The sequence below is a fragment of the Sardina pilchardus genome, chromosome 20, assembly GCF_963854185.1.
Source record: "Sardina pilchardus chromosome 20, fSarPil1.1, whole genome shotgun sequence".
NCBI classification, from domain to species: Eukaryota; Metazoa; Chordata; class Actinopteri; order Clupeiformes; family Clupeidae; genus Sardina; species Sardina pilchardus.
In genome coordinates, this window is record NC_085013.1 from 25,707,064 (window position 1) to 25,721,443 (window position 14,380).

General features: G+C 43.3%; 2 protein-coding genes across 3 annotated transcripts in view; one reads left to right on the top strand and one right to left on the bottom strand.

Annotated features, from left to right (window-relative positions):
- Positions 1–3,247: 3,247 nt before the first annotated feature.
- On the bottom strand, positions 3,248–4,784 carry lft2 (lefty2). The gene is made up of 4 exons (XM_062522183.1): positions 4,520–4,784; positions 4,150–4,393; positions 3,792–4,031; positions 3,248–3,671 (listed from the first exon to the last, which is right to left on the bottom strand). Exons 1-4 carry the CDS (start codon positions 4,782–4,784, stop codon positions 3,347–3,349), a joined length of 1,074 nt encoding a protein of 357 aa, XP_062378167.1. The 3' UTR covers positions 3,248–3,346.
- Positions 4,785–10,044: 5,260 nt separating this feature from the next.
- cdc42bpaa (CDC42 binding protein kinase alpha (DMPK-like) a) overlaps positions 10,045–14,380 on the top strand; it is a 97,272-nt gene continuing 92,936 nt past the window's right edge. For both annotated transcript variants that reach the window (XM_062523422.1, XM_062523423.1), the window contains exon 1: positions 10,045–11,385. In XM_062523422.1, coding sequence (XP_062379406.1) covers positions 11,208–11,385 — 178 coding nt within the window. In that variant the 5' untranslated portion in view covers positions 10,045–11,207. The remainder of the gene's footprint in view (positions 11,386–14,380) is intronic.

The following is a 14,380-nucleotide window of genomic DNA, read 5'->3' on the forward strand; positions in this document are numbered from 1 at the left end:
TATTTATAGGACCCTGGCAAGTGACCAGAGCACCTCTGGGGGTGCCTCTACAACATCCCTCCTCGATCCTCTGTGCTCGGTCCTCCAGGCTCGTTCCCACTGATCCATAACTAACACTGGATAGACTATCCCATTGTTGCCGCCCCATCATTCTTTATCTAGATCAGTGAGGATGAGGACCGAGGAAGGAAGGGAGGAGCTATAAAACACAAATGAGGGGCACCCTAGGTAGTTGCCTTGTCATAACCACATGAACTACACCCGATTATTACCAACAGCATCCAAGGGTCTCTTCCTCAGAAACACCAGTGGTGTAGCCATAGAGCCTAATGTAATCTGTGTCTTGGGGAGTTGCTTGAAGGAACAGAGTTGTCCAGTCCGGTCAGGTGTTACTGGACGGCTGCCTCTGTTTGCGGATCTGCCCTATTTATTTATCTACTTCCTATTGTGCTGCTGTGACATAGAGAGCTCCTGAGTCTGCCTGTCTGTCTGTCTGCCTGCCTACCTGTCTGTCTGCCTGCCTGTGCGTGTCCGCAACAGGCTTGGGCAGGAGATGTGTGTGTTTGTGAACGAACAGCACGGACCGATCAGAAGGCAATAAAGATTACCACATTCCACTTCTCTAGTGCCTGTGTGATGTTTTACGTCTTGGATTTTACAGCATTGTTTGTTTCCTCCAATGGGGTGAATATTAAGACTGTGGCGTTGATGGCTATATATGCATATTTAAAGATGGGATTTCATTCAGGAAAAGAACACCATGCTAATGGAAAGAAATGTTTTTGTCTGGGGGCCTATTCGCCATGGACAAAAGTGTCTGCTAAATTCCATAACCAAAACCATCAACACTAATGTTTGTCTGAAGAGTAGATAATTGTGCTCATCAGAAGGATTACTTTTCTTTGGCCTGGATGTCTGCAGAGGCCAGAGGGATGCATCCTCTCCGGTCAAGTAAGTGGTTCCATTTTGGTCTCATCACTGCTCCCTGGAGTTTGTCCATTATTACTACATACATACAGTATGCAGTATATACCTATGGTAATACGGACCCAAACACAACTCCTTTTTACCCCAACCCCAAGATTAACCCTTGCCTTTCTTCTTGGCCCTTGGAAGTGGCTAAAGCTGTGAAAAGACAGACTCAAAATAATGTGAGCAAAAGTTTAAGAACAATAGTAAACATTTTAGAGTGGAAGAGTAAAAATGGTAGTCATATTAATGCTAATTAATGGAAACAAAAATTAGGTAATGATGGCATTTGGTCTGCTTCAATAGCCCTCCAAGACCTCTTCAGTGGTAAATGTGTATTACATCTTACAAGTTAGGAAGAAGTTACCTTGGAAGCCAACATCTGCACGTTTTATTTAGAGCCTTGACGTTTCAGAATATGTTTATTTACGTGGTGTACCTCATATCTGAAATGACCAACGTACAGTGTAACACAATCCAGCAGTGGTGTGTGTGGCTGTAGCCTACCTGCGCCTCTTCAGAGAATGTCTAATAATACACACACCCCTGGCCTCTCACATTATTTGAAGGTGTCGCCCCCTTGTGGTTATAGTTCATCGACGAAATTGATTCTTTCAACGCATCGCATCCTGTTAGGACAAGCATTAATCCGTTGAGAAAAATGTTTGAGATTAGGCCAGTGTAAATAGCCGTCTACCTTTTGTTTCATCACATCCCACATTGAGGGATTTTGTGTTTATATTCAAACAGACTAGGCCTAATCCTCCCAGATTTACTGCTTCTGTCAGAACTTGCGTTTCAGCAAAGACTTGTGTGGAGGAGACCTGAATTATTCTCTTCTGTCCGCTTCCTGAGCCGTCTGAGTTGGACCACATACCCGGAGCTGACATATTGTCTCTCCCCATGGCCACGCTGATATCTTTATTAGCCTACTGTGTTATGCCAAGAAGGTAGGCTTTGTTTATCAATTAATTCACAATATTCATGGGTTTCATCATGTCCCTTTCCACAGGTGTATTAAATCAAACATCATGCAGTCTGCATTCATAATAGGTGCTTGATTTCACACATCCGTGGAAAGGAACCTAATAAGCCTGAAACCCAGCTGCAAGCCACGCACTGCTTCCCCAGACTACATCAGACCCGACTCGTCTCTCTCCAGCTGCGAGCTGTCGCGTCATGATTCAGACCGCACCAGACGCAGTGTCCTGTTCGTTTGTTCGTGCATGCCACATGTGTATCAGACTTAGAAGAGTGTAGTCAAGGTAGACTACCCTGCAATTCACATTTTTGTTTACATTTACATTTTTGTTTCCTCTCAAAAATATTGTTCATTTATTCTGACTATCATGAGGCTCCATGTCTTTGTTAACAAGTGACATCTGAACACACAAAACACATTTTGATCATTTTCATAACCATTCGGGCGTTTTATTATATTGTCAACGTTTCTTTTCACCATCAACCCCCAAATAACTATCTGAAAAATGCTGTGTATAAAATTGAGTCCACATACTTTATAATTGATTGTATCTATCTGTCCTTATGTAGGCTTCACACACACACACACACACACACACACACACACACACACACACACACACACACACACACACACACACACACACACACACACACCCTCTTGCTTCTATGTCAGCCTCCATTGGAACCTTCCCCCAATATCTTGCTCTTTCTGACTTGACTGAGCTCAGGTCAATGAGGCCTGCAAGCCTTAAACAGCAAATGGAAGTTCAAAACTAATCATAATTGATTCAAAGGTATATCATTAGATAGCCTAGACTCATAATGCAGCTGTAATTTTTTTACTAACAAACTTCAAACGAATACAATAGGAGGGTTAATAGACTGTGGTAAATCTACCCTGTCAGGCTAACTTACTGGTGTTGTAAGAAGGATGATTCTCTGAAAAAGGCCATGGTTTTCTGTCATTTGAAAAGCAGTAGCCTAGTGCTTGCTTATGTTTTGAGTGAGACCTGCACTGATATGACTTGACACATTCATGCCAATAAAGCAATATTTGATTTGATTTGATTTGATTTGATTTGATATGTCTTTTTGTGACTCAAGTAAATGACATTCTGTTATTGTGACTAATTATTCATCAACAGCAGATACAATTAATTCAGTTTATTCTTAATGGTGGCATTTACATACAACGAATAAACCAACACATCGAGAATGCAAAATTCATGTGAAAATGCAACATGCATGCAAAAATATAGCCTACATTATTTATATTAATTAAATGTAAGTGCTCATTGTTTACATGGTGCAGGGAGGCTAATAACCTCCGCTCAAATATACAAGTACTGAGTTTCTGCATAGCGCCAATCTGTTTTGATGCCATGTGTTGGTCCTATGCCATGGAGCCATTGTCCATGGTGCATCCGCATTTCTCCACGATCATGTTCGGAAATTCGGCCACCTCGATCTCTGTATGGTCTCCTCTCTTCACTAGGTACATGATGGGCAGTGGTGCGCTTTCTACGGCTGCGCACGTCCGCTTTCCGTATCCATAACTGCGCTTGGGCTGCTTGCATCCCCCGGCGCATCGGAAGGCCTGGTACCCGGCGGGTTCAATAATCCAGTACTGCGTCATGCTCATCTCTCGAAAGTTGATGAAGTGCTCCTCTCTGCAGCACATGCCGTTTCCTTGACCAGATTTGCAGTCTCCTCTAGACCTATAGGCGGACACAAAGGTAAACATTTAATACATGATTGGGACAAAAATGGTAACGTCGTTTATGTTGCAGGCCTACTTCGAAGCTTGGTGTTCCTTGGTATGTGCTAAAAGTGCTTACCCAAATTCTTCCAAATCCAGGGTGAACAGGATTAGTTCTGGTTTGCCAGTGCTGGCGCTGGAGGGATCTTCAGTAGCAAAGCGCACAGTCCGCGCCATCTCTGCAGCGTAGGTACCAGGCCTTTCACCCTCGATCCACGCTTCCAGGTGCAATGGGGTTTTACGCTCGGTTTTAGACCAGTACTGAACTGCTTGCGTCACATCAAAGCTTATCCATCCAGACTCGTGAATTGGAACCAACCTGTCAATTCGATGAAAAGGGAACAGTTATTAGCCTATCTTAGATAATTGTCCAATGATTTAGATAACCGGAAGTAGTATCCCAGCTCAGTACAATGCGCAGTGGAAATTGAATTTACCTTGAGTCTACAAGTGAAGTTCTGTTTTTGCCATTCGCCAGAGTTTCGACCCAGTAGATGCTCACACGGGCATGTTTGATTGGTCTGCTGCTCCTCTTCTGCAGAATGGGCATTTTGCGCGACGAGATTTTGTACAGTTTTAGTTCGGCCATAGTGACCTCGCTGTTCTCCGGAATTCTGCTGTCCATGTCAAAGGAGAGGCGCTGTCGTGTTGTGTCCGAGTACATGACCTCTCCAGAAATGTCTGTGTATAACAAAGATAAAATAGAGACATTTATTATTAGGTAAGCTTTCAAATGCATGTATTGTGTATTTACATTTGAACAAAAACAGGGTTGCTCAAAGTGATGCATATGATGCGCAAACATACCTGCGCTTCCATGAACACCGCGCAAAATACCGGCCAGGCTGGGAACAGACCGACGCCTGCGTTTGTTGTGCAGCTTGAGCATAGAGAGGTACTTGTTCTTGATGTGAGCCGGAACAACAACACTCTCCAAATCCCTCTTCTGAATCCTTGGGAGTTCCGAGAGGCCGAGTTTCTGTAGCAAGGCGTCTCTCATGTCTTCTTCAGTAAAACCCGCAGTGTAGGAGAAGAGAGAGGCGAGGAACAGGAATATCACTAAAGCGTCCATCCTTCAAGTGTGGGAGAGTTCTCGGTGTCACCGGTGTTGTGCTGAATGTTATCCTGTCCTACACCGCGGCTTTATATACATCGCGTGCCACCCTCGACGGGCACTTAGCACGTTCCCAATGGGGGTGTGGCGACCAATGTCAGACGTGAAGACTTCAAAGTCACGATCCATTTGGAGACTAATGGCTCACCGTTAACCCAGTAAGCACTGTGTTATCCCCTAATCGAAACGTCTGATTTTTCACCAATATTATTATATTTTTAGGCACATTTATTTGAAATCAATGTGGACCTATTCGAGCTGGCCTAGGCCTATACAGCCTGACATGTAACCACATCAGGATCCTGCTGATTTATATGTGAAAATAAATATCCTCAAGTTCACTTTAAAAAGTGACCTTTGCAGAGACCTGCATGTTCTCCACCTAACATGTAGCTTATAAAAAAAACATACAAAATCCATAAATGCATTAATGCTTTTTGCTCCTTTTCGCATGCGTAATACGCGCACATGTCCATCAGACATAATTGTTCATTTGGACTAGACGTTCCCTAAATACTTGTGTCTGGTCCATTCACATCTGGTTCTTTAAGGGTTCGTTATGGATAAGGTTGAAGTGTGTGTATTCTTAAATAAGTAACCTTTTCAGGGGAGAAATTATAAGGTAGTCAGACGGTAATGTCAGGGGTGGGTGGGCGTCCTGATGTGGATTGGGGTGGCCGTTCGCAGAGGGGTGATTATCTGTTACTATTGCAGGATCCACCTTGCCTTTTTTGTCGCTGTGGCGGAGATACACAGGTCCGTGTGTTCCAAAAGGACTCCTCGCAGACTTTGTGTATTGGCGAACCAGCCGCGGCTCTTGAGATGTCAGACTCGGGGGACACAGGAAGACCTGATGACTGATCAACACAAGTCAGACATCTAACTAAATATGCTCACACAGCATGTTAATCACGTTATTAGTGGTATCTATTTGTTGAGGTGGGGAATATGCATGATTCAACATGTCATGTTTTAACAGTCAACATGTTAGTAACAGAGGCAAAATACTGCTTGTGTGGTCACTATTAACCATGTAAATAAATGCATTTGCACTTTTACTTGTTATGAGCGGAATCGGAGTAAGGGCAGCCAGCTGCTGTTATTGCTTGCTGTAGCCGACTTTACAAACCTCTAGACCAGCAGGATGGCGGCTGAGCACTCTCGTCGTTTAAATATGTATAGCCATTGTTTGGAGTTGTGGCCGTACAAGAGAATAAATAGTCTATGAATAGGCAGGCTGTATTTATACTGTTACCAAAAAGGAAATGAACGTTGTTTTAATTATGCCATGCCACTGACAATGATAAACAATTGAAACATTGCATGGTAACTTTTCCTGTATTATTCAGACATGAAAAATATGCACCCACAGACAAAAAGGGAAAATTGAATATTTGATCCTATTAATTGCATTTAGTTTCACACTAATCTCAGGTCATTAATCACTGACATTTGTAGGACTGTTCTAATCTCCCGTTTGACACCTCTGTGCTTTGATACGGCTAAAGATGATGCCCGAGGCAATACACAAAGTCGCTCATTAGTCGATCCAGACTTAACGTAGGAGTTGACAGTCGCCCCTCTATCCATGTCGACTGAAAGCAGCTCAGGAGGTGAAAGTAAACACTGCCAATGGCCTCACCCCTTTTAATCAAAATGGCCAATTCCCTGGCCTGCATTCAACACGGGAGGTGTTAATGAACATTTGTCATTTGCATAACAAAATTTGTCATCTGAAGCGGGTAAGTATCGTCCAGCACATGTCAAAGTTGCGATTCCTTATGTTCATGTTGTGAACATACGCTACTTATTTCAACCTTTTAGCCTTTTTTACTGTGTTTATTTGTGGTTGACCTAACCGGACAGTGGACATACAGACAACACACTTGCCTGTGTCTCACCAACCTTGGTTAATAATTACTCACACTATTTTAAATACTCACCAATAGTTTAAGCATGTAGAGGACAACATATAAGGCAGGTTAAACTCAGATCTCTTGCAAGTTTACAGCTCCCCTTGGCAGATGGTCCTTATAATTAGGAGGGGTTTGTTGCATTTTTATGCATTTTCATTTTCCCTGCAGTTGAAATTTAAAATACTCTCTTTTCTGGCCACAACAAGTAAACAATATTTCAAAGACTAAGTAAACAACATTTCAAAAATATGTTAAAAGTTGTGAAGATATGCAAATTAGAGTGAGTCCACATACATTTGCTCATCCACATACCTGTAGTGGTCTACCTGCAAATGACCCATCATAGATCACCTTTCACAGCTTTGATGTCTTTGCAGAGGACCTCATGAACTCATTAAGGCACTATAAGGTGTGGTGTCTAGTGGGTTTGGCCTGTTGGCTAGACACTGACCAATGCTCCAGGGGAACACACAAAGGCCATCTCTGTAAATTGATTTGTCTCTATCCCTGCCATTCTTGTCTACTCTCTGCACTGGACATTACAAATATCCTCAGTATTTCATGTATATTCCGTCCTTCTCTCCTGTCCATTCTTTAGCCCTGTTGACTTTTGTGTGAGCCAAGTTGCGTTATCATTACGGAATTATGGTTTGTGAAAAAAATATAAATGTTAGATAAAAAATAAATGGTAAAAATATGTAATGTTATTATTCACCAAGCAATCTAAGATTTCATAAACTTAACATCTTCTGCTATGATGATGATGATGATGCGATGAGGAGGAGGATGAAGTACAGAAATACAGTATGCAGGAGCTGGCTGTGTGGAAAACAGAGAAGGTCTGTATTTTTTACGGCAGCCACTAGGGGGACAAACTCTTAGACAGTACACCATTAATTTGAGAGTCTGCTTCATTGAGAGTGAGGGTAAGTGTGACAAGACAATAGCCACTGGACAGCCCTTCATTTGCCCCAGACAGGAGACACACTAACCAGCTCAAATAAGGTTGCACAGTCTGGACGCTGCCTATAGCCTCAGATGGACTGCCCACCCTCTGTAATCTAATGCATACTAACAAACATTTATTAATTTGGCAGACACTTTTAGCACAGTAACTTACATACTTACTACTACTGTCTGCACTGCACTATTTATCCTGTTCTGTTTATGCACCTGACCTGTCTATACTTTGTATATCACATTGCAATTGTATGCTTTTTTGCACTTCTGGTTAGACGCAAACTGCATTCAATTGTCTTTGTAGGCTACTTGTACTCTGCACAATGACAATAATGTTTAATCTAATCTAATCTAATCTAATTTGTCAATTATTACATGGAGCAACTCAGGGTAAAGTGGAGCAAGGAATTGAACACACAACTTGTTCTGCAAGCTATAGCCCAGCTCATTCATTATCCATGGGTCTTTGGTATTATTTGCCCTCAATGGTGCCTTCCAGGCAGCGCTGCCTTCAAGGCACTACTCCCCTCAGTTTAGGTAGGATGAGGGTTGAGGGGGTTAGGGTTAGGAATAGGGTAAAGGTAGTGCCTTTTAGGCTGTGCTGCCTGGAAGGTGCCGTTGGCGTTGGGGGCAAAAAATACCATTGAGCTTATCCATGCTCCCACTGCCCTGTCGACTTCTATGCTGCTGGACACACTGATGCATGCTATTAACAGATGCACATTGCTCTGCATGTTCATCCATTCTTTCCTGGCAACGTTAAGAGCATGTTAGAGATTCCCGGCATACTGCTGCGTCCTGCGATGCACTGATGAAGCATGTGTGATGAATTCATAAACTTGTAGGTGCATAGACTGTATAAACAGTGCACACCCATACTGTGATGCTTACATGCATGAGGTTTATATAAACTGATGCATAGCCTACCACAAAGCATTGCATACTGCAATCTTATGCGTGCTGTTAAGCATATTGATGATTCCTCAGTGGCAGCACTGAGGAACAGGTCAGTTGCTCTCTACGACCTGTCCAAGGACATTAGTCTGTCTGTGTGTATGCTTCATTCCGGGGGGGATTAGACCACAACTAACCAGTGAGTTGAAGCCAGTCACTCTGCCATTCAAGTGTACTCAAAGCAAATGGCTCTCTTGTTCAGGTTTATAGACATCGGTCAGAGTTTAAGTCAGGAGTCAACAGTCAATTCTCTGACTGTCAATACTCTGACTTGTGCATCTTCTTCCTGAAATTAATAAAGCAATTGTCTATCTATCTATCTGTCTGTCCATATGTATCTATCTTTCTACATTTAATGTGTCTCAACGCTGGGGCAAAGACATTTCCATGTTGTATTTTAATTTATTTCTCATTTACATTGTGTTAATGTTGTTGTTCTGAAGCATCGGTCAGCATCAACAAGGCAGAAAAAACGACTTCAAGGTGCTATATTCTAAAAAATATATTTACATTAATTTATTTAATATTAATTAAAACTAAATTCAGAGAGAGTCTAGAAATGGAAGTGGAAAAGGAAATTGGAAAGTTACATTGGAAATTGGATAGTGCATTGGAAAGTTTGTATCGATATCTTTCCACTGTGCTTTTGGGATTCAAGTGTTGTTTGTACCTTTGCTGCTACATTGTTATTCCTTGCATATTCTGAGAAAAAGCAGCTCAGTCGAGATTTGCTATACATATTTTGACCTCTAGAGGGCACACTAAGTCTTTAAAAACAGTCATGAAATAGTCATGAAACTATTTTGAAAGTCAACACTGGTACAAAGAAGCATGAAGCAAGTGTTCATTTTGTGTGTTAATAATGTATTCCTGTGGGAACACAATCAAAGCACGTGCCTTCCATCGACACTATAATAATAATAATAATAATAATAATAATAATAATAATAATAAAAAAATCATAGCCATCACTGTGTGTGAAATCACAGCAGCCTTAGTAAGTATTTTCCCCCTTTGTAACCAGTAGCCTATTATTTCACACACACACACACACACACACACACACACACACACACACACACACACACACACACACACATTTTTTATGTCATAACTACTAGGCTGATGTTACTGCTGCTGTTATAGCAGTTTATTTTCTTTCTGTTTTTGACTTGATTGACTGATCAGATTGTTTACAAAGTGGTGTTTAACAAAATGTAACAAGTTGTACAGTCTTTGGTAATTTTTGTAATTTTGACTCTGAAATGATGCTCACTGGATGCCTCTCCTCCAGTATCCCTACATTCCCTGCAATAAACAGCAGCTGCTATGTGTCGGCCGCCATATTGGTCTGGGATTTTGCTGCACCGCAGTCTGTGGAGAAGCTGGCTCATACGGGGAGGTCGCCAGGAGGCTGGAGTTGCTAGTTGGAGCTACAAGGTTTTGGAAAACGCCGCAAAACCTGCTTTACACCTTCTGCCATGGACGGGATATAATGTTTTCACGACGAATGGAGCTATTCTTCAGCATGATCGGCTTTGGGTACCAGTGAAACTTGGTTGACATGGTGAATTGAGATGAAATCGAAGTTCCTTGCTGGACAACCAGGAGAGCTAACATTATTCACACTGATGGACCTAACCCAGCCAGGCGACGTATTAACTCAGCAACTAAGTTAGTCCGGAGTTGTAGTTCAAACCCTCGCGTTTACACTAGGCATATTTCTTATTTATGTAATAAGTTTGACTTAATGTTCTGTGTGATTCATCAATGAGCTAATGTAACGTTATTTGATAGCTGTGTTTTAGTCACTGCCAGTGTCGCTAACGTTAGATAGCATTGGAGAGCTATTCTTCAAACGGGCAATAACGTTAACAAAGCTAGCAAAGACACTACAACTAGGATAAATCATGACAGATTGATTTTGTTAATGCACAGTCTGTTCATTGCACGCAAGTACAGTTGGTGAGTCAAAAAAGAGGAATTAAGTTTTTGTCATGAGATGAAATTCAGGACTAAGTGAGGATTGACTTGCCCTTGCACTGTTTTGGACCCATAGTTAGTTAGCTTGCAGGCTAACTAGCCAACTGCCAGTCTAGTCGTCAAACAAACCAACTGGTCAATGTATTTTAAGTCTGTGATAAGTAACGTTAACGTAGCTAGCGGTAGACAGCTTAGCAGTCTTGGCACATAAGCCGGTGGATAAAAGGACCTAAGAGGCGTAACCACAATGCAGAACACCGCCAATCAGTAGAATTACGCGTTATTGCCTTCATCACTGGAATAGTTGCGACCTGTCATAACATTTCAAATATGTAACGGGCTGTTTAGAAAATAAACTCCAACAGAAGCCCACCCATTGCTCAACGTGTTAGCTTACTGCTAGCTAACTTCAGGGGGATGAGTCTTTTGCTTTAACGTTAGCCAACATAACGTTTATCAACGTGGCTTAGCTAATAGCTTACAGCTACCTCAGTTGCAGAGTAGTGATATCACCCTGGATATTTGGACACAGTTTGTCTGAAGAAACATCCTTGGGTTGAAAGCAAAAATGTCGGGGGAAGTTCGTTTGAAAAAGCTGGAAAAGCTGGTCCTGGACGGCCCTGTCCAGTCCAATGGACAGTGCTTCAGCGTGGAAACCCTTCTGGATATTCTTATTTGCCTGTACGACGAATGCTTCAACTCCCCGCTGCGAAGAGAGAAGAACATAGCGGAATTTATTGAATGGGGTAAGTATTTTTCACGGGTTTGTCATGGACACTTTGAAATTGCAGCCCAATCCAAATATGAAATATTCCACTCTTTGTTTTTGCAACACCGCAAATCCCATGGCTAGCAGGATTGGACCCTGCAGATATTTCTGAGGCACAGACATCCGTGGTACCCACCCAAAACATATGGGCAAGTCCTACACACGCAGTCCTCCCCTGGCCTATTGTTCTCAAATGTAGCTAAAAAGAGTATCAAGGAATCTGATGACTACTGAGGTTCTTGGGTAGCAACAACAACATTGACAGGGAAGTGGTTATGAATCTTGATAACGGTTTACCACAGTAGTGCAGTGCACTCCACCTTTGCTGTCACCTGTGATAATGGCATACTAGACCAACGGAGGGAGGGCTACGGAAACCGAGAGATGCTCAGTGCCCAAAAGGTGAAGCGATCTGCTGTAAGCGACTGTCCTTTTCACCTGCCCTTTTCACCTGCCAGTACCTAGTTTCAGCAATCCACCTAAACTATCGTATTGAAACTGTCCTGAATACAGAGTCCTTTACACCTGCACACGTCTGGCTTTATGAAAACGAGGCTGTCACATGCCCTTAACCCAAAAGTATTACAGTGTGTAGAGCATCTTTGTGTTTGGTGGTTTTAGTGCTTGTGTGTGTTACACGGCTCTGCTTCTGTGCTTGGGGGCACACCTGTTATGATCTCATGCAGCATTGTAATGAGCTCCAGAGGTGGCTGCGAATGTGAAGTCAAGTGATCCATGGGGTTGTATTCGGCGTCATGGGAGTAGCTTGAGCAGTACAGTCTGTATTAAGACCACATTGAGGGCAAGGGGGAGACTAACTTGTTTATGAGTGTCCTGGTAGCCTACCTGTATGTTGTGTGTTAAAAAAAAAAAAAACACCTTGATTTTAGATTTCTGGAATGGGACACATGGGAAAGGTTGTAGCTGGGAGGCATAAGAGTGTGTGAGTGAAAAAGAAAATGATAGACCAGATGGCTCCAGCAGTGGCAGGTGATTGCAGAGGATTGTTGCGTCAGGTGTGTAGTCTCCTAGCTTGCAGCTGAGCCCAGAGGGCTAGACTGTACGGCAAAGCGAGGTGTCTGGCTTACCTAGGTAACTTTGGCAGTCACTGCTGACCTCTAAACAACATGTCACCTCAGAAACAGTAGGTCTACATGTGGTACAGTGTTCGTCTGGAGATCATTGGTTATTGCTGAAGTTACCAGGGTAAACCAGTAACCTCGCTTTGTAGTACAACTCTCAGTATGCTCTCATTGTAGCGCTGAACTCTGTCTGTCGGATGAAATCTGACTGCAGTGCAGTCCAGTTCAATTCGGTCTGATTAAGTCCAGTCCATAGTCCAGGTCATATAGAGATAGGTAAATATGGGTGTTTTTTTTTAGAAGGCTTCCTAAACGTTTACATGAATGTTGAGTTGTTGATCTGATGTTGCAGAGGTGCTGAATGGCTTAATGCGTGAGGTCATGTCTCTGATTTGGACATGTGTATCAGTGCCAGATATGCAGTGTAGTGTAGTACAAGGGAGGGTTATGCGTACATGCCGGAGTGAACATGCACTGGGGATTCTGTCAAGCAAATATGGACGCTCTTGGCTCCGTTTACATGCTCTCTCTCTCTCTCTCTCTCTCCCTCTCTCTCCCTCTCTCTCTCTCTCTCTCTCTCTCTTTGTCTATGTCTCTGTCTCTCTGTCTCTCTCACTCTCCGCTTGCTTGTTTCATATTTTGATTCCCACAGGATTCCTTCCAGCGAGTGTTTGGCTCGAGGGCTGCTCTGTAATAGTAGCTAGTTACATGCCAAGAAGTTTCAGATCCAAATCCCCACCACCACTACCACCACCACTCCTTGTTTTACTCTATGGCCGCTGCAGTCAGCTGCCACACCCATCGCTTTACTTTCCTCCCATGCCTGCCTCCTGCTTGGTAGCACAGATTTACCTGCAGAGCTGCACAGCAAAGGTGATGTGAAATAAAACTCCCGACTGCAGGCTCCGCTGCGTAGCGCCTCGTGGGGGATCTGTCATCTGTGAAGTATTGGCAGTCTTCGGTGCTTGAGTGGGGTGCGGGGGGCGGGGGGGGGGGGGTGCTTTTGTGTAGAGCTGAGTGCGGCGCACATAATGCCAAACAACCCCTGCCCGATCTAGCATTTGTCCTGAACTACCCCCCTACTCATACACATAGTGTACACACATACACACACACACACACACACACACATATACACAAGCACACACACACACACACACACACACACACACACACACACGTATACACAAGCACACACACACACACATATACATACACACACACACACACACACACACACACACAGGCCTAAGTAGTTGTTAACTGGTAGGATCTAAACATAATTTGTATTGACTCCCCAGAGCTTAAATGTGATTCTCTTGTGTGGGGGTGTTGGTGTTGGTGTTCTGTCACTGTACACCCTCGTCTCTCTGGCAGCCTTGAGCCCTGTGGCATTTAACATGGACACATGGAGATGGATGAGCCTGATTGGTTCTTCCTGGCTCTAGCAGTCATGTAGACTGTGATGCATGCATGCATGTGACACTTACACACACTCACACAGGCAGAAATGCCATGCACGTACACACACACACACACACACACACACACACACACACATGGACTTGGAGAGGGAGAGGGAGAGGGAGAGGGAGAAAGGCCAAGCATGCACACACTTTGTGAAGTATGACCCTGGACAGCCGAGTTGGGTGTAGCATTACAACCGACAGACGCACACACACACACACACACACACACACACACGAGTTATATGACTACACACTAGAGGTATATGACTACACAGTACACACACACATATTGCTTACTACATTCATACATTCACGTGTTGGGTGTGCCAGCTAGCTGATTGTACACAGTGTCCCTTTGATGATGAAAAATGTACAGTCATTTGGGTTTTGTCTTGCGTGGGATTCGAGGAAATGCCTTTCC

Bases quoted from the DNA above. Each gene is read 5' to 3' on its own strand.
- lft2 (XM_062522183.1), bottom strand. From the start codon at position 4,784: ATGGACGCTTTAGTGATATTCCTGTTCCTCGCCTCTCTCTTCTCCTAC. The intron at 4,032-4,149 runs GTAAATTCAATT...TCGAATTGACAG, and splicing joins ACTTCACTTGTAGACTCAAG to GTTGGTTCCAATTCACGAGT. The intron at 3,672-3,791 runs GTAAGCACTTTT...GTCCGCCTATAG, and splicing joins CTGGATTTGGAAGAATTTGG to GTCTAGAGGAGACTGCAAAT.